This window comes from Haliotis asinina, chromosome 6 (assembly GCF_037392515.1).
Source record: "Haliotis asinina isolate JCU_RB_2024 chromosome 6, JCU_Hal_asi_v2, whole genome shotgun sequence".
Lineage (NCBI taxonomy): Eukaryota > Metazoa > Mollusca > Gastropoda > Lepetellida > Haliotidae > Haliotis > Haliotis asinina.
In genome coordinates, this window is record NC_090285.1 from 9,696,806 (window position 1) to 9,721,187 (window position 24,382).

At 39.7% G+C, this 24,382-nt stretch overlaps 2 protein-coding genes across 2 annotated transcripts; both read left to right on the forward strand.

Moving 5' to 3' along the window:
- Positions 1-2,001: 2,001 nt before the first annotated feature.
- LOC137286320 (alpha-L-fucosidase-like) lies at positions 2,002-6,663 on the forward strand. The gene is made up of 8 exons (XM_067818105.1): positions 2,002-2,419; positions 3,149-3,255; positions 3,509-3,639; positions 4,091-4,224; positions 4,577-4,674; positions 5,151-5,283; positions 5,731-5,901; positions 6,236-6,663. Exons 1-8 carry the CDS (start codon positions 2,067-2,069, stop codon positions 6,489-6,491), a joined length of 1,383 nt encoding a protein of 460 aa, XP_067674206.1. The 5' UTR covers positions 2,002-2,066; the 3' UTR covers positions 6,492-6,663.
- A 1,754-nt stretch (positions 6,664-8,417) lies between these two features.
- LOC137288183 (alpha-L-fucosidase-like) lies at positions 8,418-12,735 on the forward strand. The gene is made up of 8 exons (XM_067820617.1): positions 8,418-8,862; positions 9,450-9,556; positions 9,925-10,055; positions 10,706-10,839; positions 11,062-11,159; positions 11,618-11,750; positions 11,960-12,130; positions 12,260-12,735. Exons 1-8 carry the CDS (start codon positions 8,498-8,500, stop codon positions 12,492-12,494), a joined length of 1,374 nt encoding a protein of 457 aa, XP_067676718.1. The 5' UTR covers positions 8,418-8,497; the 3' UTR covers positions 12,495-12,735.
- The last annotated feature ends 11,647 nt before the right edge of the window (positions 12,736-24,382 follow it).

Sequence of the window (24,382 nt, forward strand, 5' to 3'; positions counted from 1 at the left end):
TTCAAAGGTAAGGATGGTTGCTGGAGCAGTTAGTAAGATATGTCTGAAATCAGATAACAGGAATGATTATCTGATATGATAAAATTCTTTTTATGCAATCTATAAACCTAAGCATACTACGTAGGCTTTAAATACAACCCCATGGCATGCTCCTGTACAATCATGAACAGACAGGAAATCCATATAAGTCTATTTAATTTCAGCCCAACAGAACATAATTTATTGTTAACAAAACTCATAAGTGAAAATGCGACTTCAAAAATAGATGAGAAAGTTGCAAGTACGTATATTTGTACATGGTTCTTTACTGTGTGTCGTGGCAGGGAAAAGAACTTGCATTATCAGTCTGTCTGCAGCTATACATCACCACACGCTATCATAACCTTGAAAAGATTACGCAACCTATCTAGAACTGATGTTTCAATGGCTGCTTCTAATGTGTCAACAGGTCAAGGTCAGCCCGATTTATGACAACAATGCATATAGCTCCATTGTGATACTGACCCGGTGGTACATCGACATTTCTGAAAATGGTAACATATACTAATATGCTCATATCTTTACGGCACCAAATATCACCACTGTTGACCAAACTCTGTAGTTCCCTATGAACCCAATCGTGGAACGACGAAGCTAAACTCGTAACTTTCCTCCGCTGTAGAATATTCTAAGAACCAATGCATGGTTGACTGATTCATTTTTAGGTATTATATGTTGGGTAAGTAGACCCATTTACACTACCCCCGCGATAAAGGCCTAGATGTATTGTAAAGTACAAAACATTACGCATACATTGATATGATCCAGAATTACACACTGAATATCATTTGGAAAACATACAAGTCAAGCAAGACGACAGTTTTGAGATCTTTAGGAGACTACCACTATCGGATGCTCAGATACACATTTGTGTCAATGCAGTAAACTTAAAATCTGCATAAATGTCCAGTCATTATTCATAGACTGCAATGCTAAGAGTAAGTGAATTTAGTTTTACGCCGCACTCAGCAATATTACAGCTATATGGCGGCGGTCTGTAAATAATCGAGTCTGGACCTGACAATTAAGTGATCAACAACATCAGCATCGATCTGCGCAACTGGGAACCGATGACATATGCCAACCAAGTCAGCAAGCCTGACCACCCGATCCCGTTAGTCGCCTCTTACGACAAGCATAGTCGGCTTTAATGGCAAGCATGGGTTGCCGAAGGCCTATTCTACCCCGGACCTTCACGTGTCGCAATGCTAAGAACGAAGTCTAAGCGATCTTATGATATTTTCCACTAAAGGGTCATGTCCATCTCCATGTCATGTTCCTCCGTTCCTGATTCAAAGTCTAATGCCGCCTTTGGCAGTCTTTCATATCGCAGAAGTCCAAAATAACTAGGCACCTGAACACCTGTTATGGTTCGGTTTGGAGTGGCTTGGAAAGGCAATGACAGCAGAACTTATGTGGAATTTATCACTAGCAAATATAGCTGCTTATATGATGCAAACGAAAAGGCGAAATTATTACCGCAACTTTTCCTAGTGAACATTTGTAATCCTAGCATCACGATCTTTCATTTTAACTCCATACGTCTTGTGGATGACACATAATGAAACAGTGTATGTAATAATGCCATTCATAGCGAGGTCGCCAGCCAACAACAATTCACCCAGTCCATTATGTTAGTCTGAGCTGCCTCAGTACCTCATACAACCTGGAAATACAAAATTAAACTACAGTCCATATTTGTATGGGAGAACTGTAGGCAACTCCTCACAAACAAGGTCTTCTATATAACTATATATAGAGTAATGGCAAAGATGTCATAGAGGATTTTTATCGTCTGTCCTTCATAAAGAACAGAGTATCTCATGTAAAGTCAATATACAGATCACAGCATGACTTTAAAGTGCAGCACACTTTAAGGTGGACACATCACTGGGCATGATACAAGATATCCTTACTGGGGGTCAAGGTGATTGATACTATCTAATCTGCTCGAAAATCATCGCCACTACAATACCTCACTCCCAGAAACACAAACGACGGAAACCCTCAAAGGTAGTCACGGCAACATGATTTCTCTCAAACTCCTGACTCCACTTCTAATACTATCAGTACTTACAGTATTGTCAGTGTACGGCCAGTATCAGCCAACGTGGGAATCACTGGATGCAAGACCACTTCCTGCATGGTATGACGAGGCCAAATTTGGCATCTTCATCCACTGGGGAGTCTTCTCGGTACCAAGTCTTGGCTCAGAATGGTTCTGGTACCTCTGGCAAAAGCGAAAGGTACCAGAAGTTGTTGAGTACATGAAGAATAACTTCCGACCAGATTGGACATATGCTGATTTTGCTCCAATGTTCACCGCAGAATTCTTTGATGCTGATGAGTGGGCAAGAATTTTGGAATCTTCGGGTGCCAAGTAGGTATACTCTTCTGTAAAGCAACACATGTATATATCAATAAGAAATATAGACACCTGTACATAAGTTGATTCATTGCCATGTATATATGTTAAAATCATCATCATTTGTCACCACTGTTTGTAAACTTCATGGTACTCTGCACAACTCCTGATACTAAAGCACTCTATATCTCATTCTCTGATTTATATCTTATTATAGTAAAATGTCTTCAATTGGAGAATGATAGATCTAAATCATCTATGATCATATCCATCTTCTTGTCATTCAGAAAAGTTGATATGTACGGTTAAACTGATATTATCATCATGCGGCTTGGTGATGTGTGTAGCACTTGGTTAACTATTTCTATTGTTCTTAACAAAGATGGTACATCAGTTGTAATAGTTCTTGAGACAGCGTAATAAAGTTTAGACTGGTGTTAGTGTAGAGAAAGATGTATGGACCATTTTTCACAGACATTGTCATTACATTCAAACTAGATTTTATGCCGTGAAGTGATTTAACTTCAGTCAAAGCTATAGTACAGTCAAGGATAATGAGGTAATACGAAAATTGTCTCTCACTATGATTTCACTATAGTTTATCCATGGACAAGTCGTTTGCATTTAATGTATGTACTCATTAACAATTCATACCAAGAATATTACACAGTGCTGCATCTAAACATTTCTGGTGGTGTAGTGAAAAGCAATAATCACTCAATAATTATGCTGTAATCATCCCAGGTACACTGTTTTCGTGAGTAAACACTGCGAGGGTTTCTGTCACTGGCCGAGCAATGTGTCCTTCAATTGGAATTCCATGGCTGCGGGACCTAAGAGGAATATTGTCGGTAATGAATACTTGAAATTACATTAACCTTACACGGGTTGTTAGCTGATTTATACCAATGCCTTGAACCTGCCATAGTAAAGTCCACCATTTGTACTGCATACCCCCCTGGCAAGAACCAAGAGGGCATATATGCTATACACAATAATGTTAGCTGTATACAAAATAGTTGTAGAGATGCCAAAATGTAACACATGGATCATTTGTCAAACGAACATTTTCCAAACGCTGACAAACATTTTCTGTTGTTTCAGCCGAGTTGGCACAAGCAGTCCGCACTAAGACAGACGTAAGGTTCGGTCTTTACCATGTGCTGTACGAGTGGTTCCACCCTCTTTATCTACAGGACAAAGAGAACAATTTCACCACCAGGAGATTTGTTGATGTAATGTTTGGCCTATTGCTATAGTCAGTGTGTAAAAAGACTGTATTGTAAAAACTTTCATTTTCAAATGTCAAACCGGGTAATTTGGCGTAAGTAGTTTTGATACCAAAATGTAACGCCCGGTGAAAATGATTAGACATCATACGTCCGTTGTAATGTTCCTTACTAGATTTATGGTCATTCTTTTAAATAATGGAAAGATGTTAGAATCATTTTCTTGATCGAAATGTTTAGGTTTTCTGTATATTAAATAAATTACAATGCAAACATGGACTGAGGCGTATATACTCTCTACTAAAATCTGGTATCTATGTTCATCAATCGTATTTCTAAAATGTATTTAGATGTCAGTACTTGAAGAGTGATATGTGTAATCGTCTACTCTATAGAGAAGTCTCATTATCTTCCAGTAGTAATCCTAGTAGGATTAGTATCCTCCATATTACTTCAGTTCAAGATCATGCCTGAGCTATATGAGATTGTGAACACCTTTGAGCCTGACATTGTGTGGTCTGATGGAGATTGGGAAGCTCCAGACACCTACTGGGGATCCAGGGAGTTTCTGACATGGCTGTATAACGACAGGTTGGTGTCAATAATTTCTGCAAGGGTACATTACCTTTCAACACATACTCTAACACAGTGATCAGTATGTTCTTTTTAAGAAAGCATTAAATAGCTAGACTTTATCACAACTCACCCTTTCACGAAATTTAAATACTTGATACAAGATTCACGCACTTATTACGAGGGGCAATAACATGTTACCCAATTCTTTTACTTGTTACAAGATTTATTCGCTTGTCACCTTCAAGCTCATAATCAGTACTGAAAAAAAGGTAGGAAATATGTATGTGTGCAATGTCCATGGACAGTAGTTAGATACCCAACAATACTTGAAGGTTCAAATCTCAAAAAGACGTCGTATTCATTCCAGCCCAATCAAAGATAAAGTAGTGACCAATGACCGGTGGGGCATGGGGTGCATCTGTACTCACGGAGGTGTCCACACGTGTGCAGATAGGTACAACCCTGGTACGTGAACAAACATACAACATGTAATTTTTGTTGGTAGGAAGATAATGAAGTAGAAATTTTGTTTGTTGCCAAATGGCTCAGGTTGGACACATTCTGGCTTTTTGATCGCTGTCTACTCAAACCCAAGTCTGGACCAACCATGGCCTTTGACCTGTACAATTAGTTTAAGGGCCATGGTGTTGGGTTGGGATGGTGTTCATCACAACACCACCTGTGGGTTTGCCAGCTCAAAACCCAAAATTTTGAAACGTGTCGTGAAGCGAGCTATTCACAATGCTTTACCCTCTCATTCCCTCAGCCTATTAGACAGTAGCATTCTAAGTCATATCTGAACTAGAAAGAACAGGACGGTGCAGCTGTAGTTATATATTTGTTACTGCGTTATAACCTTTGACCAACCTATCAGGAAACAAACCCTATTAGCTCTCATTGTATCCACGCGATAATGCATTCTGGCTTGTCTTATCTTCTAGGTGTTCTGCAGAAGCACAAATGGGTGAACGCCATGACAATAGACAAGAAGTCGTGGGGTTTCCGACGCAATGCACCCCTGTCTGACTACCTTACCATAGAGGAGCTCATCGAGACTCTAGCTAAAACTGTCAGGTAAACCAGTTTCCAGGCGGTAAATACCAGTTTCCACACCAATAATGGCTGCCTTATATGCATCTTGCGTCGCTTTTATCTAGTGTCTGGGACAGCAGTAGTGTTTGCCAACCATTGTTAGGTTGCTCATAACTAATGATCTTGAACGATCCAACAAACGACTTTCACTTTAAAATAACCAGAAGATTCCTTCATACCACTGTCACATAGTTGATGATGTCTTTCATGAGATGTGAGCAGTCAGCTTTAATGGTAAATAATTGTCACATGGTGCTTGTTCTTGAAAACGTTTTCTCCCATAACATGTAAGCAGACAGCTTTCATGGTAATACATCAACGCACGATGTGTACATGCAGTCGAGTCAGTATCTAGTAGACATAACATGAACCTATCATGCCGTTTAGCATCTAAGTTGTCCTAATTAACCGTTGTCTCCTTTGTTCAAGCTGTAACGGCAATCTACTCATGAACATTGGACCAACTCACTACGGTGTAATCAGCCCCATCTTTGAGGAGAGGCTGAAGCAGATGGGCGAATGGCTCAAGGTGAATGGTGAAGGCATCTACAAAACAAGACCCTGGACCTACCAGAATGAAACTGTGATACCGGAAATATGGTAAGGATTTGATGTCATAATTTTGCAAACTCGGTTACGATTGAGCTTTTCACACAGATTTCAAGGAAAATTAAACGACTGGATTGTGATAAGGATGGCATTCAGGTGAACAATAATGATGTGCGATGCAATTCCCTATGTTTCAATATATGTGGAGTTGTTTTACTAAATTTATATATGTTGTAGAGCAGGATGTAACTTTTTGCGAACACCAGGTATTCCCACTATTCAAAATTAATACATTTACATTTCATGATAGAGGCAGAGTAGTACAATCAACAATAGACAGATTTCTATGGAATGGGTCTTTATAGTAACGTTGAACCATGTTCAGGTACACCTCAAGGACAAACGGACAACAGAAAGACATCTACGCAATCGTCATAAGCTGGCCCAATGTTGGGACCTTCCAGCTGACCCGTCCTATCCCTAATGACAACACTGTGGTCAGTCTACTGGGCTACTCTGGCACATTTAGCTACACAAAGGCTGCAGGTCAAGGAATCAACATCAACATTCCGGCCATTCCAGCAAACGCCATGCCGTGCAAGTGGGCATGGGTGTTCAAGATCACGAACGTTCAAAACTAAGGCGTCATGAAATTTTCATATTTCGAGAAACTAAACAAAAGTATTTGTGTTTTGCCTGTGTTTTTGTTCTCTCGTCTTAAGAAAGGTCCAATGGTGAATTTACATATTGTATAAATACGATTACTTTCAACAAGGAACGTCTTTCTTGCAATAAATGGTATATGTAGCTTAATGTGGCGACCCTTTCTTCATTCTTTGGATAAAATGTTAGCGGTTAGCGAAATCATGGCTTAACTGTAATTCATTTCTTTTGAAGATCTGCATGAGCTTCTCTTTAGTGGCAAAAGCAAACATTCAGTATGCTACCATGCCTGGGTTTTCGAATGAGGAGTGACAATTGCACTGATTTACTTAAATACCTGTTGATATATTGATTACATGTCGCTATCTATATGGTTCTGCAAGGAGAATGTTCTAGACGTGATAGACATCTCTGTGACTGCTTTCGCCAAACCCTGAGCTGAGCTCAGTCCAAGCCGTCTCTGAAGTTCTCTTTTCAGGATCTACCGGACACTTCAAGGTATTTTAAGGCCTGGGTGTACCATGTTATATGGACTATTGATCGCCTTTCTGGCCTGTACAACCCTGGTTGGGTGCACGGAATATGCTTGCCTTGAAGGGTGTATTGTTCATCGGGAAAACAGCAGAAAGAAACTGCAAATTGTTGTAATCGTACATCTATGTACATTTCAACATTAATACCACCATCAACACTGGCAACGTCACCTTTGTGCATTTATTCACTTCATCATTCGCAAAAAAAATTATAGTCTCAAGACAATATTTCAACAATTTTGTTAATGGACAATCAACAAACCATGTATCAAATATAAGGCCTGAAGTCATCAAAGAATGAGATGTCTGAAGCGGTGAAATCTAAGACACGTCTGCACCTTGTCACGATAGTCTGTTTGAATTGTACCACCTTCTGTATCTACAGGACAATGTCAACCCACATCAGGGCCACATGACACATAGATCACAGAAAAAACAATCAAGACCTTGACCAAACATCACACCAACATATCTATAGTTGATGGTTCGCAACTATGTCTCAACAGCAATAACACATGTTACCACTGTTGAAATGGCCACTCGTCTATCCCATACAATGTTCCTGAACACACGTGTAACTATTTGATCGACTGCTTAACAAAACCAGGAAAATTTAGAAGTTATGTGTCAAACCCAGCTGGGCGTCCTTAGAGTCCAGCCCGATTACAAGCTGAGCGTGATGACGTTTGGGTCCATAGGGGAGAGTTCTCCGCACCAAACTAATTCTGGGAGATCGTGTTGAGAACTGGAAAATAAACGAGCTAGTTCTGTGACAACTACTACAGACAGGACTGGACATTTTGTAAAAGACTTTACAACAGTTACTGAATCCTATCATGAAAACTATTCGCAGACAGAGTCGTAAGTCCAGCAAGACTGAGAAAACATAATATTTTGAAGACGTATGCACTGGCGTCCGTATCAGCTTCAATCTTCACCTGGTGTATAAGGTTAACTGTTGAACTACTTGAACCCATACACCAATGAACGCAGACATGAGCGTACCTGGGAGATACTAAGATCCACCCACCCTCATAAACTAACCCGCCGCCATATAGCTGGAATATTGCTGAGTGCGGCGTAAAACTAAACTCATTCACTCACTCATAACTCACTAACTCAGTGTACCATAACCTCGACAGCTATAATGTCGGGACGAAGGGGTGACAGATCAAGACAGCTGACATATTTCATGCCTTACGAGAAACATGTCGAATTTCACCTTAGTCCGCCACTTTGAATGCAAATTAACGCAGAGGTGACCTCTTGTCAATTCATTTTGAAAAAACGCAGATACATTAATAATAGGCAGGATGATAATGGATGTACTATCTTTAACCTTGACCATACGGATACCTGATATAATCAGCTGTGCCTGACTTTGTTTGGTCCATAAAGAGATAGTGTTGAAACATCATCACTTTCATAAACACACCTGTCCGACATCAACAATGGACACAAAGACGGTCGCCTTGATATTCCTAACTTTGACGACAGCACATGGACGTTCAGAAAACAAGAAGACTGAGACTCGCTATGACCCCACATGGGAGTCCCTAGATTCCAGGCCATTACCAACATGGTATGATGAAGCCAAAATTGGAGTATTTGTGTCATGGGGAATCTTTTCAGTGCCAAGTTTTGGAAACGAATGGTTTTGGGAACGATGGCAAGGAGACAAAAATCCAATGTATGTGCAGTACATGCAGGACAACTATAAACCTGACTTCACCTATGCTGACTTCGCAAGTGACTTCACGGCAGAGTTCTATGATGCTGAGGCTTGGGCTGAACTGTTTGCGGCTTCTGGGGCTAAGTATGATTATATTATTTCAGTGCTGCAGCACAACCCAACTACCCCATGGCTGTCTACAGTGTCACCGAGCAGAGCTTTGGTTTCACAACATATTTTTACATTAGATTTTGAGAACTATTTTTTTGTACTTACCATTAAGGAATTTAACGCTATTTCATATACTGTAATTCACACTAAAATCCAGAAATGGAAAATATTCACTTGTGATACTTAGTCTGAACTAATGCCGTGGGTCCAGCCTGTAATCACCTAAAGATTTTCTGTGTATCTTTCTCCACCCATTGTCTTCGCCCAGTGTTGTTTTATTTGGTATCTTCGTATCTGAATCGTTGTCCATTGCAATACGCATTTTCACTGCAAATTATTGTGTTTACAACTAAGAGTGATAATGGGATCAGATGACCATGATCACAAGTTTTACAAACCCGCTGCATCTTAAGTTCTGTTTCCTACATAATACGTTGAACGCATTATTTAAGTTTCCCCAGTGACTTTTCCCCGGAGGTCTGGCAGTGTAGGATGATGACAGTTCCATACATTTGCCAGCCATTGATCCCATACATCGACTCAGTTTACGCTGTTTTCAGATACACTGTGTTCATAACCAAACATTGCGGAGGCTTCTGCAACTGGCCGACTAACGTCAGTTTCAACTGGAACTCGATGATGGTCGGTCCCAAGAGAGATATTGTTGGTAATAATAATATCTACAATGAGACTGATTCTAATATCAAAACAGTACTTGAGATTGTTCGCAATATAATCATTCTTGGTTCTAAATAAAGGTTCAGCATGTTTTTCAGCACATACCATACAATCTCCGATACTTTGTCAGGGTAATATTATTCGGTTTTTGTAAAACTTTCGTGCTTAGTCTGGGAAGCAGAATTCAAAAACGTCAGTCAATTTTAGACTTTGGTCCATGTTTTCTTCTTTTTTTAAATTTTTATTTCCTCTCTGTTCACACCACAAATCAGGGTAAAGAGTACTTGACAACATGAATATATTTTAAGTCCGAAATGGAAGTACATGTATTGAAATGAAAAGAAATGATATCAACAGGTGAGATGGCCCGAGCACTGAAGTCAAAGACAGATATTCACCTTGGCCTGTACCACTCTATGTATGAGTGGTTCCACCCACTCTATCTACAGGACAAGGGCAACAACTTCACCACAACCAAATTTGCCGAGGTCAGCGTTTACGTTTTATGTGTATCAGTGAGGGTTTGCTGATAGTGACAATGTGTTAATGTGATGGTCAGCTGCGTTCCGTTAGTATTGGCGGGTGATTGTGGCTTTTTATGACTTTATTATATCTACGGACATAAAACTGGTTTTACGTATCAGACCTGAACCCAGAACTTTAGCATGTAAAGTAAACACTTTAACGTTAACACCTTTGCTCTCTGCTGCCACAGTGGTGACTTTGAGTGCTTCAGGATATTGTAGGAGCGCTTTTGTTGGTGTGTGTGTGTGTTGACAATGGATTTAATTATTTAGGAGGATGGTAATTTATGTGTTGGTCGCTGAGCGTTAACTGGATGAGTGAGTAACAAAGCTAATTAAATTAATCCACCATAATTTTGCCAGTGGTATATAACCGTATTGGCTCCTTCAGGGAAATTATAGCCCTACAATCTGTAGTGAATATCTTCTGTTGCGAATTAACCACATTGACAGTGTTAGCATTCCGATCCTACAAAGAAAGAACAAAGTCTATAAATCTCCTATTGCCTGTTCATTTTGGTGCATTTATGGATTTATGGAGTCATTACATATATTCTTGTAACAATGTGTATCATGAAAATAAGAAAATAGTGTCATAATCAAACCTATTTCAGCAAAAGGCTATTCCAGAGCTTTACGAGCTTGTGAACACTTACGAACCCGACCTATTGTGGTCTGATGGAGACTGGGAGGCCCCAGACACTTACTGGGGTTCCAAGGAGTTCCTGACCTGGCTGTACAATGACAGGTATGTGCTAATGAATTGAAAATGCATTAACATCATGTAGCCTTTTGAAAAATAATACAGAAATACATGTCACTTAAGGCAAAAATATGGACCAAAACCGACGGTATGTTCTTTATTCCGTTGCTAAGATTAAACATCATATATTACCCTTGGCAGGAATATGTGCTCGTCATTGTGTCCAATGGCGTAAATATCAGTTTCCTAAACATATTTTCTTTCCAGCCCAGTAAAGGATAAGGTTGTCGTCAATGACAGATGGGGAAGAGGGGACATATGCCATCATGGGGGCTACTTGACATGTGCAGACAGGTACAATCCAGGTACTAAATTATAATTTTACGTGCGTTTCATTTTACGCTCGTTTAGCAATGACTGAGAAAATACCCTGGAGGGTACACAAGAATATGGCCTATGGACCCTACCTGTGAACCCATGTATTGAATTAACATAATTCTTCAGTGTGATGAGGGTATACGCCAACAACCGGGCTACCCTTCTCCAACACTTCTGTGGAGACATTTCACACACAAGGTGGGAATTTTCCAAGGTTTAGCTTAAATAGAATGGAAACGTTGATAGTCAAATTCCAAAAGTTCCATGTACATAGATTGTGTTTAATGATTTTCGTTGAAACATACACTAAAAATCTTAATTTTAAACAATTTTATGGAATCACGTTAATTGTATACATGTCTGTTTTCTGATTATCAAACGTAGACTTGATTACGTCTGCATGAACACTGAGAGCTGAGAACACAACTGATTCTGAGTGTTATAGGAGTACTTCAACCACGAAAGTGGGAGGGTGGATTAACAATTGACAAGAAATCATGGGGATTCCGTCGAGAGGCTGTCCTGGAAGATTATCTGACTATGGATGAGATAATAGCACGGCTGGTTCAAATAGTCAGGTGTGTACCTACATAAATCTGTGGACATTATTGGCCATTGAGTTTTGGATTGGTTCCTGAGAGACTTGTGGGATGCAGTCCAGCATACTGAATTCCTACATCTCAGAGAACCAGCACCCTGTGCCACGAATAAATATATGCATCATAACATTTATAACAAATCTCATAAGAAAAAGAATCATTTTCAAGGTTGATATTCACCATTTCAGCTGTGGAGGGAACCTGGTGATCAATGTGGGGCCAACCAAATATGGCATGATTAGCGCCATATATGAGGAAAGACTTCGTCAGATGGGAGAATGGCTAAAGGTGAATGGAGAGGCCATCTACTCCTCCAAACCTTGGGCGGTCCAGAACGACACAGTCACACCAGGAGTTTGGTAGGTACTTCATATATTCAACACCACTTCCCTAGACCCCGTATGACTCAAGTACAAACGGATTTAGGTGTCGTGGAAGCATACAATCTTATTCTTTCTTGTAAATTTCACGTCGTCTTCTCTCTGAAGGTACACGCAGAGAGCTGGGGCTGTCTATGCCATTGTGCTCAACTGGCCACAGCCAGGTCAGCTTGTACTTGGATCGGCTCGGCCAAACAATGGAACAAAGGTCAATCTCCTTGGGTACACTGAAGGCTCCTTTTCTTGGCAGTATGCTTCACCCAAAGGAATCAGCATCACAATCCCTCCCATCCCTGTCAACCAGATGCCATGTCAGTGGGCATGGGTCATCGCCATGACATAATGGTTGGCATCAGCACAGGTGTTTACATGGACATAAGTGTCCATGGTTTTTCATGGGGTGACATTAGAGACTGACAGTTACCTGGTGAACCTTTATAATACCGTACCTTGTTGACAATGACAAAGCCAATTGATGAAATGAATCTTCCACATGAAATAGTTGATAATGTGATATAGAGATGTATCTTAGTTAACCAACATTTTTGTATTCAAAGAATAAACAGACAACTGCTTTGACCGCATATATACACAATATATAATATGCTACATCTTAAGAAACCTGTTGCAGCAACACAATCTCTGTTGAATTTACATGGTTATAACCAAAGGGTTAGGAGTAGATGTCAAAAACTCGCTGTCCCTCATCTTAGACACCAAAGAGGTTCACCTCATCAGCATGGCGTGAGAAATTATGTATTCAACGGAAAGACGACACTGCTACTGGCCTCAACTAGTATGGCACAGAAAACACTATTTATGATTAGCTTTTTATGAAGATGTTTGTGCTGATGAGTTGTCAGCTGTTCCCTCCCTTATCCAAAGTTTGCAATAATATAGAAAATGTTAACGGAAAGCTTCCTACGTCTTGCGTTCAGAAGTACATCTGCCATAAGCAAAAGCACATCCGCATAACACTGCTCCCCATCGAAGTATACTAATTAACTTCAGTTTCTAAAGAGGGCGATGAATAGATTAGTGGTTAACGCGTTCGAGGTGGACGTGTCGTCTGCTTTTGCGGTGCCAACGGAGGATTGGAACGTGATTGTTTCTTCGAAAGATGTCGCCATGATTTCACTGATGAGTGGACTGTCTGTTGACTTTATACCTGTGTTGCAGGATCGGCGCTGGTATGAAGTAACAGCACTTACGATCTAAATTCGGTGACAGGAGGGAGAAATGACATTCTCACCAACAGTAAAATCAGGGAACAGGGAAGTGAACAGTTATGATGTTGTCATTGTACCAAAAATTATTACTGAGGATGGAACTTAAAATCTGCAAGTCGTAAGCTGCAAGTTAATGTACAAACTCTTTCATAGGACAAAATGTGAACCATTTTTCTACTTAACCCATGTGATTATTGCTAAGTCAAACCAAGAAAATGTAACCACGACATTTTTAATATGGAAATTCATTTGGAGTCAGTACTCTCCAGCCGAGTTTCCGGATATTACTGCGCGACGGTATAGACCAAGCGCGACATATTTTTCTATTTTATCACGTTACTACTGAGATGCCGCTGAATAACGTTGTCCATTAACAGACTTAGTTCGCTACAAAATACGTCCAGACTCATACAAGCCTTTGCATCTAAATTCATGCATCAGATCCAAAAGCTGTATAAATGTTTTCACTCTTTCTCAAAATGTTAAATCAATTTAGTTGACCATGTTGGTTTTGTTCCTCATACACACTTTTTACAGGTTTTTTTCATGAACAAATGTATGAGTAAAAGAGTTGGTCGTTTATCTCGAGACTTTCACATGGACAAAGCGAAACGAGAGTAAACGACGGGTCATTCGCATTATTCCCTTTAAAATAAAAGTAGTAGTCTTTATATGCAGTCACATACTCATTTAAGTTTCAGAGAGTTCGAGGGCGCTCATACAATCTCAATATTCGGTAACTTAAATCCACGTATCAAGGAATACAAATGGATTGCACTAAGATTTATCAACAATGTGAAGTTATATGGAGCATTTTCAATATGGGTTTCAGAAAAAAATCCATGACACACCTATACAGCTTTAAACGAAATACATCTATGACTGAGATGTTCACAGTACATCACAACAATGATTACAAGCTAACATTCTGAACAGGTAAGCGCCCGCCATACCTGTTGAATGCTTTTGGTCAGGCCTATAAACCATGACATAATATTGATTTTAATAAATGATTTATCATTCCTCATCCTGTTTTAGTTAACATTAGATTTCACAGAGATTATACACTGCCGTCTGCCATCTCTTTGTCCGACGACAGTGTAGATTCTCTATGAACAAAAACATGATGAGGAATGATTTGTGTCACAGAGCTAAAAACAAAATTTTAAATTTAATAAATGAATACAATGAGTGTTTTTGTAAAGATGAGGCTGATATGTGGTTTATATGATATAAACATTTGCAAGACAGTGACTTATGATAGCGTTAATTCTACAGGTTTTATAACACTAATGGTAAATAACAATTCTGTGGTCTTTCAGTGTACGCTTTTCATATGCTAGTATTTGAACAAGAGAAGTGTAACGTAAAATAATTTTCTTTTTCGATGCAGACAAATAAATGATAAAATTGCAACTCATTTCAGGGTCATGCTCAACTAAACAGTTATTTTACATAATAGATGTAAGATACAGTGAGTGATATAGTGAGTAATTGAGTGAGTGAGTGAGTGAGTGATGTTTAACACTGCTTTTAGCAATAGTCTTGTGATATCAGGGCAGAATATCACACCAGAAATTGGCTTCACATACTGTACCTATGTCAGGAATCAAACCAAGTGTTTAGTATGACGAGGCTTTAACCACTAGGCTACCCCAACACCCGCGAATAAACAACAAATACAACATGTTCAATCACTTTATCCGGCGGCTTGCAACTTTTTCACATGCCATTATGTATAGCCAAATCAATTGGCATTGAAACTAGCCATAAAAGTGAAATTCATTTTTGCAGTCACAACATTGTACATGTTTTCCAGGATTTAAACCGTAAAAATAGAAGTCATCTGTTGATAATTAACTGAAATAAAATCAACATCAACCACTTTATAATAGAATCATTACCTATTAGTTGCCCGTGACAAACTTTGATACATCTATAAGATCTCTTTACAAACTCCAGAACCTATGTACTTTGCCATCGCAACAAACAGTCAAGATTTAGAACCAATTTCTTGTAGCATGTGTTAATATGATGATTCTTTACTGGAACACGCAATGATATGCTATATGATGATCATACTGACATACTTTAATGACATACATTCTATGCACATGTAAATTGACAAGGTAATGCTCAATATACAAACAATATACTTTAAACAAAACAGTTCAATTTGAAAAGCACCAACATTGATGCTCGCGTAGAACTAACTGTAGATACTGTTACGGTTAATTATTTGCCGTGACAAAGGTATAAGAAATCGCCTCGAAACCAGCAAAACATAACTCAGACACATTTGAGCTCGAGTTCATCGACATTAACTTAAAGGTTTGTCAGCCAGCCTCGAGTTTACCTCAGTCAAACCATTCTCAAAGGGATTTAACTCTAGAGAACTTTCTTATAGGTCTGCCGCTAAAATACTGATAGCACTGAACACTTATGATACGAAATGTGAGCCATAATAACTATCACTGAAAACAAAACTTTGTGACCCAATTATCACTTAATCAATAACACCATTTACAGAAAATGCGCTCCCGTAACTATACAAATAAAATATTTGACAAACAGCAAATTTAGAATAAAACATTCTTCCAGTCATTCAGAGTATACTACAGGTAAACCTTGATCTTTTCTTCAGCTACAGGGGTTTCTAAAGCACTTCAGTTTCACTTCTAAAGATAACACTGTCTGCATAACAAGGATAGGTATCCTTTTGATTTGACTGATGCTTACACAGTGTATGTCCGCAGTTTCATCGTTTCCGACTGCTTTGTCTTTGAATGCATCAATAAGACATTGAAACAATAATGTTGCAAAGACACTTTCTTGGTTAAAAAGTGTTCTCTTAACAATAATAGTCCTGATATCTCTGCCCATGTGTTGAAGACTATTATAACACTGATTTCATTGTTTTCCAAACTTTGCAGGCAACCGCTTTTATTTAAAGACAATATGTTCTGTGGTTGTCTTTAAAGTATTCTGTATCACTGTATGATCAATGAGAATACCTTTAGCTGTCGTCAATGTTCTTGGACCTGTCGAGCCAACTTACTATACATTCTGTAAGCATGTTCAACAGTAGTCTGTCAAACTACCTTGACCATTTTCTTTCAGCAAAGATGTTACACACTGCTCATTTATTAGAGAACAGAGAGACTGGGGATTAACTTTCAGGTGTTGTCGGGCAGCAAACCAAACGTCAGGAAACTGCTCACCGACCCCTACCACATAAAATGGCCTGTGAAAAAAAACTGATACCACAATCTGAGAATACTACAGGCCTTTTCATGCGCCCAAGACATCATACTAACTGAAAATAATGTCAAACCAAATCAATGCTGGGGAGGCTACGACTTCATTTCTTTCAGCTGCCTCTTCGTGGACTATTTGAAAGATTCCCCACACCTTCAAAGTTCTATTCTTCATCTCATGATTTGAAGATTTGTTGTGGGTTGAACAACTGAACATGAAGACAAGACATGGCAGATAACCTCTATTCATCAGTCACTTGTGTATCGGGCGATATCCTTCGTTCACGTGAACACTAGTGAACAAACTGTTATCAATAACTGTTGATGTTGGTAAAAAAAAACATGCGTTGTGTTTGATGTTTCACTCTGCCATTTAGGCCCATTTTAATATGATAATGATTTTAAGTAGCTTGATTTTAATAATGTCATTTAATACACAAACACACGCACGCTCGTACGCACACACACACATGCACACATACATGTACATGCAATCATCTACACAGACAACCATACACACAGAAAAGACAAAATGTGTTTGCCATTTTTATGAAAATGAATAGATTGCTTTCTGAACATTCTAAAGACTTACATTTTAAAAAAATAATCACTGTACTGTTCAATCATACCAAGAAACAAGACAGAGATTTTAACTGTGAGAATTTGTCTCCTGTATGACAGGGTGTTCTCAAATACACATCTCAAATACACAGCCCTTGCCATGAGTGTAATGTGGGGCATATATGAATGAGTTACTGCGGTTGTGGATGTGTAGATAGTGAGATATAGATATTATTACACAAGCAAGTGCGTGTTAAAACTCATTGTCAAACGAGTGTGAAATGCTATATTGCCCGTACAAGAAACAGCAATACATAATTTTGTAAGCGTTTCGTTGCGGGAAGTCACGTGGCAGAGTTGTTCATGTGTAATAGTTTCTTTATTATCTATTTTATTCATGAAATTTTGTGCAGTAAAACACCATAATATATGTTTGAGTGCCCTCTTCACTGACATCATGCTCAATTGTTGATGATATAAGAGACAACAAACTACAGACTCAATGTTTGCGAGGCAAAAGTGATGAGTGCACATGAACACACATGATATATATATATACTGAGTCAAAAAGGAAACTTCACAAAATATAATTTTTTAAAATAATGAATATTTTTTCTCTGATGATATATCTATGTATCCGAAATGGGATCCATATCTTTCGACTCTAGGAAAACGTTAGCAAAATCCACTCAAACCCATCCATTCGTTGTGCAGATGACGTTAGTCCCAAGTTTTGCACGTGCAGTCGATCACATGATCTTCGCATAGAAGTTTTCTTCATTTGCACGTGTTTGCATTGGCAGTTGACAAAAAAACACTTTTAAAGCACACTTCTAATGGTACCTTAAATGCCACGATTGTCAAATGTGCAACGTGAACGTGCCGTTGGCATGTTGCAAGCGGGAAGATCAGTTATTCACGTCGCAAGAGCAATGGGATGCAGCCGCTGTACTGTGTACGACTTGCGAGATCGTCTAGAACAAATTGGCACCACTTCTGATCGCCCAAGGTCGGATCGTCCACGTGTGACGTCATGAGCAGAAGACGTCAAATCGTCCTACGTCACCTACGTGACACATTTCTGCCGGCTACGCGAACCAGGGCTGAGATGATTAGAGGTCGACTGTCATCACAGGCCATTCGATATCGGTTGCGGCCTGCAAATCTTTCATCAACGTCAATATCTGCTGTGGACCCAACGTCACCTCCGATGGACCCAGTGAGTGAGCGAGTTTAGTTTTACGCCACACTCAGCAATATTCCAGCTATATGGCGGCCGTCTGTAAATAATCGGGTCTGGACCAAACAATCCAGTGATCAACAACACGAGCATCGATATGCGCAATTGAGTACCGATGACATGTGTCAACGAAGTCAGCCGTTAGTCGCCTTTACGACAAGCATAGTTGCCTTATGGCAAGCATGGGTTGCTGAATGCATGTTCTACCCCGTGACCTTCACGAGAGACTAGAATCGAGTCGTCTTTAGCAAGGAATCCAGGTTTACCCTCAGATTCGCGGACGGCAGGCATAGGGTCTGGAGACGACGTCGTGAACAGTGTGCTCGATGTTGTGACAGATTCGAGGGCGGAAGCTGCATGAGGTGCTTTGTGTGCGAACAACCGTTCCCGACTTCTGGTTATCCGTGGAAACCTCACAGCTGCTGCTTACCGCGACCACGTGCTCACCCCTGAACTCGTTCTTTCATGGCGGTTCATGGCCTAGGTCTACAGTGCTCGGCTGCATACAGCGATGTTGCCACGAAATTGCCTTCAAAACGCTGGAGTCAACTGGCCATCGAGGTCCCCTGACCTTAATCCAATAGAGCATCTTTGAGATGCACTTGGGAGATGGCTTCGTGATCTTAAGAACCAACCTCAGAATTTGCAGGAACTTGGCGCTGCCTTGCAAGAGCAAAGACGCAGAATCCACAACCACGTGTTCACAAGCATCAGGAAGTCGATGAGGAGACGGGGCTGCCATACCCAATACTGAACTGAGAAATTTCGAATTGTTATTCTTGTGACTTGACATTCCGTATACCCATGTTTTGGAACGGCGGTATAACCTAATGGAACTGATTGTGGCAATGTCAGTCTATCGAGTACATCACACAGATCTCAGCAATGGAATATAAACAATTTAACCATCTTACCACCTTTTGTTCTATTATAGTGCCCTGAAGAAAGAATGTGAAATTTCTTTCTTGACTCAGTATATATATGCTACAAACAAAAAGTATTGGAGCACTCAAGAATTTTATAGTCCCATATAAGCCTAAACATGGTAAGTCATTTATGCACTAATGTAAATGCAACGTTGTGTGCTAAAAGGGACACTTTAAACGACATGTTAGAACATGATGTGAAGCTAATGATGCAACATTCTTTGAGTTTGAATGAATGAAATGAATGAAACATTGTTAAAACAGAGATAAACAAGGGTGCTAAAACACACCAGCACCACGTTTGAATCAACGCCCAAACACAACAGGCCAGTTCATGTGGAAGACCGTATAAATGACCTTACCACATTACGTTATATATGACTATCAGATTCTAGAATGTTCCCATTTTGCTGCAGTATATGACACTGCTTATGTTTCACCATATGGGTAATAATATTATGTATTAGGAGATGTCTGAGTCTTTTTTAATCTATGTAATTACATGAATGATTAAGACAACAAGTAAATTGCACCCATATATTTTGTCCCTTAGACTCAGGACATATAATGGTTCCTGACTGACAATTTGATGATAGGTGTCACATACCAAAGTAACCACAACAGAAGAATAGTTTGTTTTGCAAAACTTTATTCCTCCCCCTAAGATATAAGTAACCCCAATACCTATACTAAACTAATTCTACAGGTGCAAATTCAACTAACTAATCTAATTACCTAACCTAGCTACATATACAGTTCTGTCTACCACTTATATTGCTAAAGTTCTAATAATACTACTACTACTACTAACTACACTAAAATCCTAATACCCTCACTAATATAGATAATGATTACATATAATCCCAATCAGAAACTAAACAATTGAACTAAATAACAATAAAGGAATTTGCCACTCAGAGAGAACACTTTCTCTTTACAATGTAATCAGAATGTCAGTGCACTTTGGTTCCACTTGGTGACGTCATGGTATTTGTGTGGTATCCCTCACACCCAGGCGATGGTTTCCCTCACGGAGTTTAAGGGGCCTGTGTAATGGTTGATGGCTGTGCCATCCACATCTCACATTACTAGGAGATACATGCTCCTTGTACAACAGGGAAGACTCTTGTCTGTCTCCTTACAGGCGGAGATAATACCCCTCTCCTTACTTTAAGGATAACCGGCCAGTTCCGGGACACTACAATACAATATAAGTAACTACAGTTACTCAGTAAGACATGTGTCAATGTCTTATACTTTATGCATGTACTTTACTCCGATTTACATATTTGAAAGTGGAACAGTTTTTGTGGAACGATAACATTCAAATTTTGAATGGCTTTGTGGCTATATAGTGTTACAATATGCACATATATCTAGAAATACTACATCAGTAAAACAATTTCTTGCTACATCTACTCAATCAATAAATACAAAAGTAATAATGATAATAAAAACTTACGCCAGCCAGCGTGAGATGCAATCCCATACAAAAGTTGAACCCATACAGGTGAACACAGTGGTGATTCTGGCTGACTGTGCAGATTACTACCCTTCCTCACTATTTATATTGACCTCCCATACCCAAGCTACTCAACACCTCTCTATTGTTTACAAATTAACACCCCAGCTCTCTGGCCATACCTGGTCACGCTTCCCTGAACATAACCCTGTTCCCATAGTATTACCGAACATAATCTAACAACAACTCCCAACAATATATAACACACTCTAACAATACCATACTACATCTATTTACAGTACCATAAACTAATTATATAAACGAAATCATCTGTGATCTTGACATCACTCCCCTCTTCAAGTAATTGTACACAAGTACAATTATATATTACACTCAAGATCACATTTAAGTTTGTTTTAATGCATAAATATCATAAAACACAATTGTCTAAATGTACAATAGCACAGTAATACATAAGAAATAACTGCTGACAAATAATCTGGATATGCAGAGAGTACATTATTTACACACTGCCATACACATAGTATGACTAGGGTGAACACCGGCTCAAGAGATCAGCCCCAACATTCTCACTTCCTTTGATTGCACGAATTAGAAATCTGTAGGGTTGCAAAGTCAGGGCCCACCTCATCACTCGTCCATTGGTCATTTTTGCCTTGGTCATCCATATTAAGGGCTGATGGTCAGTCTCCAAAATAAATTCTCTCCCATACAGATATCTTTCTAACTTCTGTATTGCCCACACAATAGCCAAACACTCTTTTTCTATTGTAGAATACGCTCTCTCACGATCTACTAACTTCCGACTCACAAACAATATTGGAAATCGCTCACCTTCCTGTTCTTGTAGCAGTACAGCTCCGATTCCAACGTCAGAAGCGTCTGTTCTTACCAAGAATGGTTTCTTCAAGTCGGGTAGTTTCAAGATAGGAAAACTTGACATATGGGTTCTTAACGTAGTGAAAGCTAATTCCTGGCTTTTTGTCCATATTACCTTGTTTGGCTTTCCTTTCTTTGTGAGATCAGTTAGCGGAACTGCTATGGCTGCATAGTTTGGGATAAATTTCCGGTAGTACCCGGTCAGTCCCAACAACGCTCTCACTTGTTTCTTGGTTTGAGGTCGCTCCACATTTAGGATCTTTTCTACATTCTTACCTTCTGGTCGAATTAGACCACTACCCACCTTGTGCCCTAAAAAGTCCAGATGTTTATATCCCACTTTTACCTTTGAAGGTCGAGCTGTAAGATGGAATTGTCTTAACCTCGTAAATATTGCTCTCAGACTTACCATGTGGTGTGACCAGTTCTCAGTTCCTTCTATGATGTCGTCTATGAAGTTGTCTGTATTTGGTATGTTGTGCAATACTTGTCTCATCAGTCGGGAAAATACTGCAGGTGCATTAACTACTCCAAATGGCATCACCTTCCATTGGTATAATCCATCAGGAGTTATAAATGCTGTCAGTTCTTTGCTACTCTCTTCCATTGGAATCTGCCAATATGCTTTGCTTACATCAATTTTGGTAAGATATTTACAGTTCCGTAACCGTGCAAAGATGGAATCAGCTAATGGAATTGGTTCGGCATCAAATACGGTCACCTGATTCAGTTTGCGAAAATCGGTACAAAATCTGTAAGTCGAGTCAGGCTTCTTCACAAGTACAATGGGGGATGCATATGGTGACTGAGAAGGTTCTATCACCCCCATGTCTAACATTAGCTGTATCTCCTTAGCTACAACATCTCTCATATGATGAGGAAGTGGATAGGGCTTGGATCGTATAGGCTCATTACATGTCAGCTTGATCTTATATTCCATACAATCTACCTTCCCTGGTAAATCACTCAGTACATCTTTGAATTCACTTATGAGCTCCTTCACCTCATTTTGTTGCTCCTCTGTCAAATCTTCAGAAATGTCTACATCCTGATACGTTTCCTTAGAAACTAAAGAAGGTGAAGCTATGTCTAACATACTCACCTCTTCAGCCTTGACATCCACCAGACCAGCACTGACATGCACAAGTTGAGCTATGCTGACGTCACATACAGCTGTGTCCTTGACCTCCTCTCTCTCAATGTACCTTTTCAGTAGATTGGCATGATAGGTTTTAATCTTGTTACCAACCTGTATTCTGTAATTGCCAATGCCAAAGGTATCCAGTATTTCATATGGCCCTTTCCACTGCAGCAACAGTTTGTTTGAATCAGTGGGCAACAGAATTAATACTTTATCACCAACCTTCATTTTTCTTGGCTTGGACTTCACATCAAAGAACTTTTTGTATTTACATGCTTTCTTTTGAAGTTCTTGCTGTGCTACGTGAATAGTCTCCTCAAGACGGTTTTGAAGATCTAGCACATACTCATATGTGGTTCTTACCTCTGGATTTGGTATATCTCTTGTCCAGATTTCCCTCAGAATCTGTACTGGTCCTCTCACAGTGCGTCCATATAAGAGTTCAAATGGGGCAAAACCCAAACTCTCTTGAGGTACCTCTCGGTAAGCAAATAACAAAGCAGGTACATACCTGTCCCAGTCATTTGGTCGTTCTGCACACATCCGTTTCAGCATCGTCTTCAAGGTTCCATTGAACTTCTCCACTAGGCCATTGCACATTGGATGATAAGGGGAAGTAGTAAGCTGATGTATGGACAATAGTCTACTTACCTCCTTCATCACGCCTGACGTGAACTGGGCTCCCATGTCTGTTAATATCTCCTTGGGGATACCAACCCTACTGAATATCTCGAACAGAGCTTCGGCAACATATTCCGTCTCTACTCTGGGTAAAGCTACTGCTTCTGGGTATCGTGTTGTATAATCAACCACCGTCAGTATATACCTATTACCCTTGTCTGTGACAGGATACAATGGACCAATCAAATCAACAGCTACCCTCTCAAATGGCACTTCAATTAATGGCATTTGTCCCAGTGGTATTTTCCTTACCTTTCCCTTCGGCATGGTACGTTGACAAATATCACAAGACTGAACATGTCTTCTGACATCACCAATTACTCCTGGCCAATAAAACTGTGAGATTACCCTATCTAGAGTCTTCTTGATTCCAAGATGTCCACCCATCAGTGCTTCATGACATACCTTCATTACCTGTGTGCGCAATCCAACCGGTACTACTGCCTGTACAACTTGTTTACCATTGTCCATTTTATTGGAAGTATGCTTCCTATACAGCATATCATTCTCCACAAAGTAAGAGGAAGTACTATGTCGGGTCTCCCTAATCTTACCTTCTTCCACTAATTTTCTTATTTTGTTCAGACTTGAATCCTGATGTTGTAGGGATACGAACTCACCTCGACTCAGTCTCAACCCAACAGGTTCCAATGTCTTCAAGGGTTCCATGCCTACTTGGCGTACTCTTCTCTGGCTCCTTGTCTCTACAGCACCTACTGTTTTAATGTCCTGCTTATCCCACATCAAGTCTGGATCTCCTGGCTCTCTAACTCCGGGAATATTGCCTAATATTAAGTCACAGATTGGTGTGTCCATACATGCTGCTCTCACCAT

What these genes read in the sequence shown, in the direction of transcription:
- LOC137286320 (XM_067818105.1), top strand. Translation starts at nt 2,067, where the DNA reads ATGATTTCTCTCAAACTCCTGACTCCACTTCTAATACTATCAGTACTT. An exon ending in ACCTAAGAGGAATATTGTCG is followed by an intron (nt 3,256 to 3,508) that starts GTAATGAATACT and finishes CTGTTGTTTCAG; the next exon opens with CCGAGTTGGCACAAGCAGTC. An exon ending in ACTGTGATACCGGAAATATG is followed by an intron (nt 5,902 to 6,235) that starts GTAAGGATTTGA and finishes AACCATGTTCAG; the next exon opens with GTACACCTCAAGGACAAACG.
- LOC137288183 (XM_067820617.1), top strand. Translation starts at nt 8,498, where the DNA reads ATGGACACAAAGACGGTCGCCTTGATATTCCTAACTTTGACGACAGCA. An exon ending in TCCCAAGAGAGATATTGTTG is followed by an intron (nt 9,557 to 9,924) that starts GTAATAATAATA and finishes TGATATCAACAG; the next exon opens with GTGAGATGGCCCGAGCACTG. An exon ending in ACCTGGCTGTACAATGACAG is followed by an intron (nt 10,840 to 11,061) that starts GTATGTGCTAAT and finishes TTTTCTTTCCAG; the next exon opens with CCCAGTAAAGGATAAGGTTG.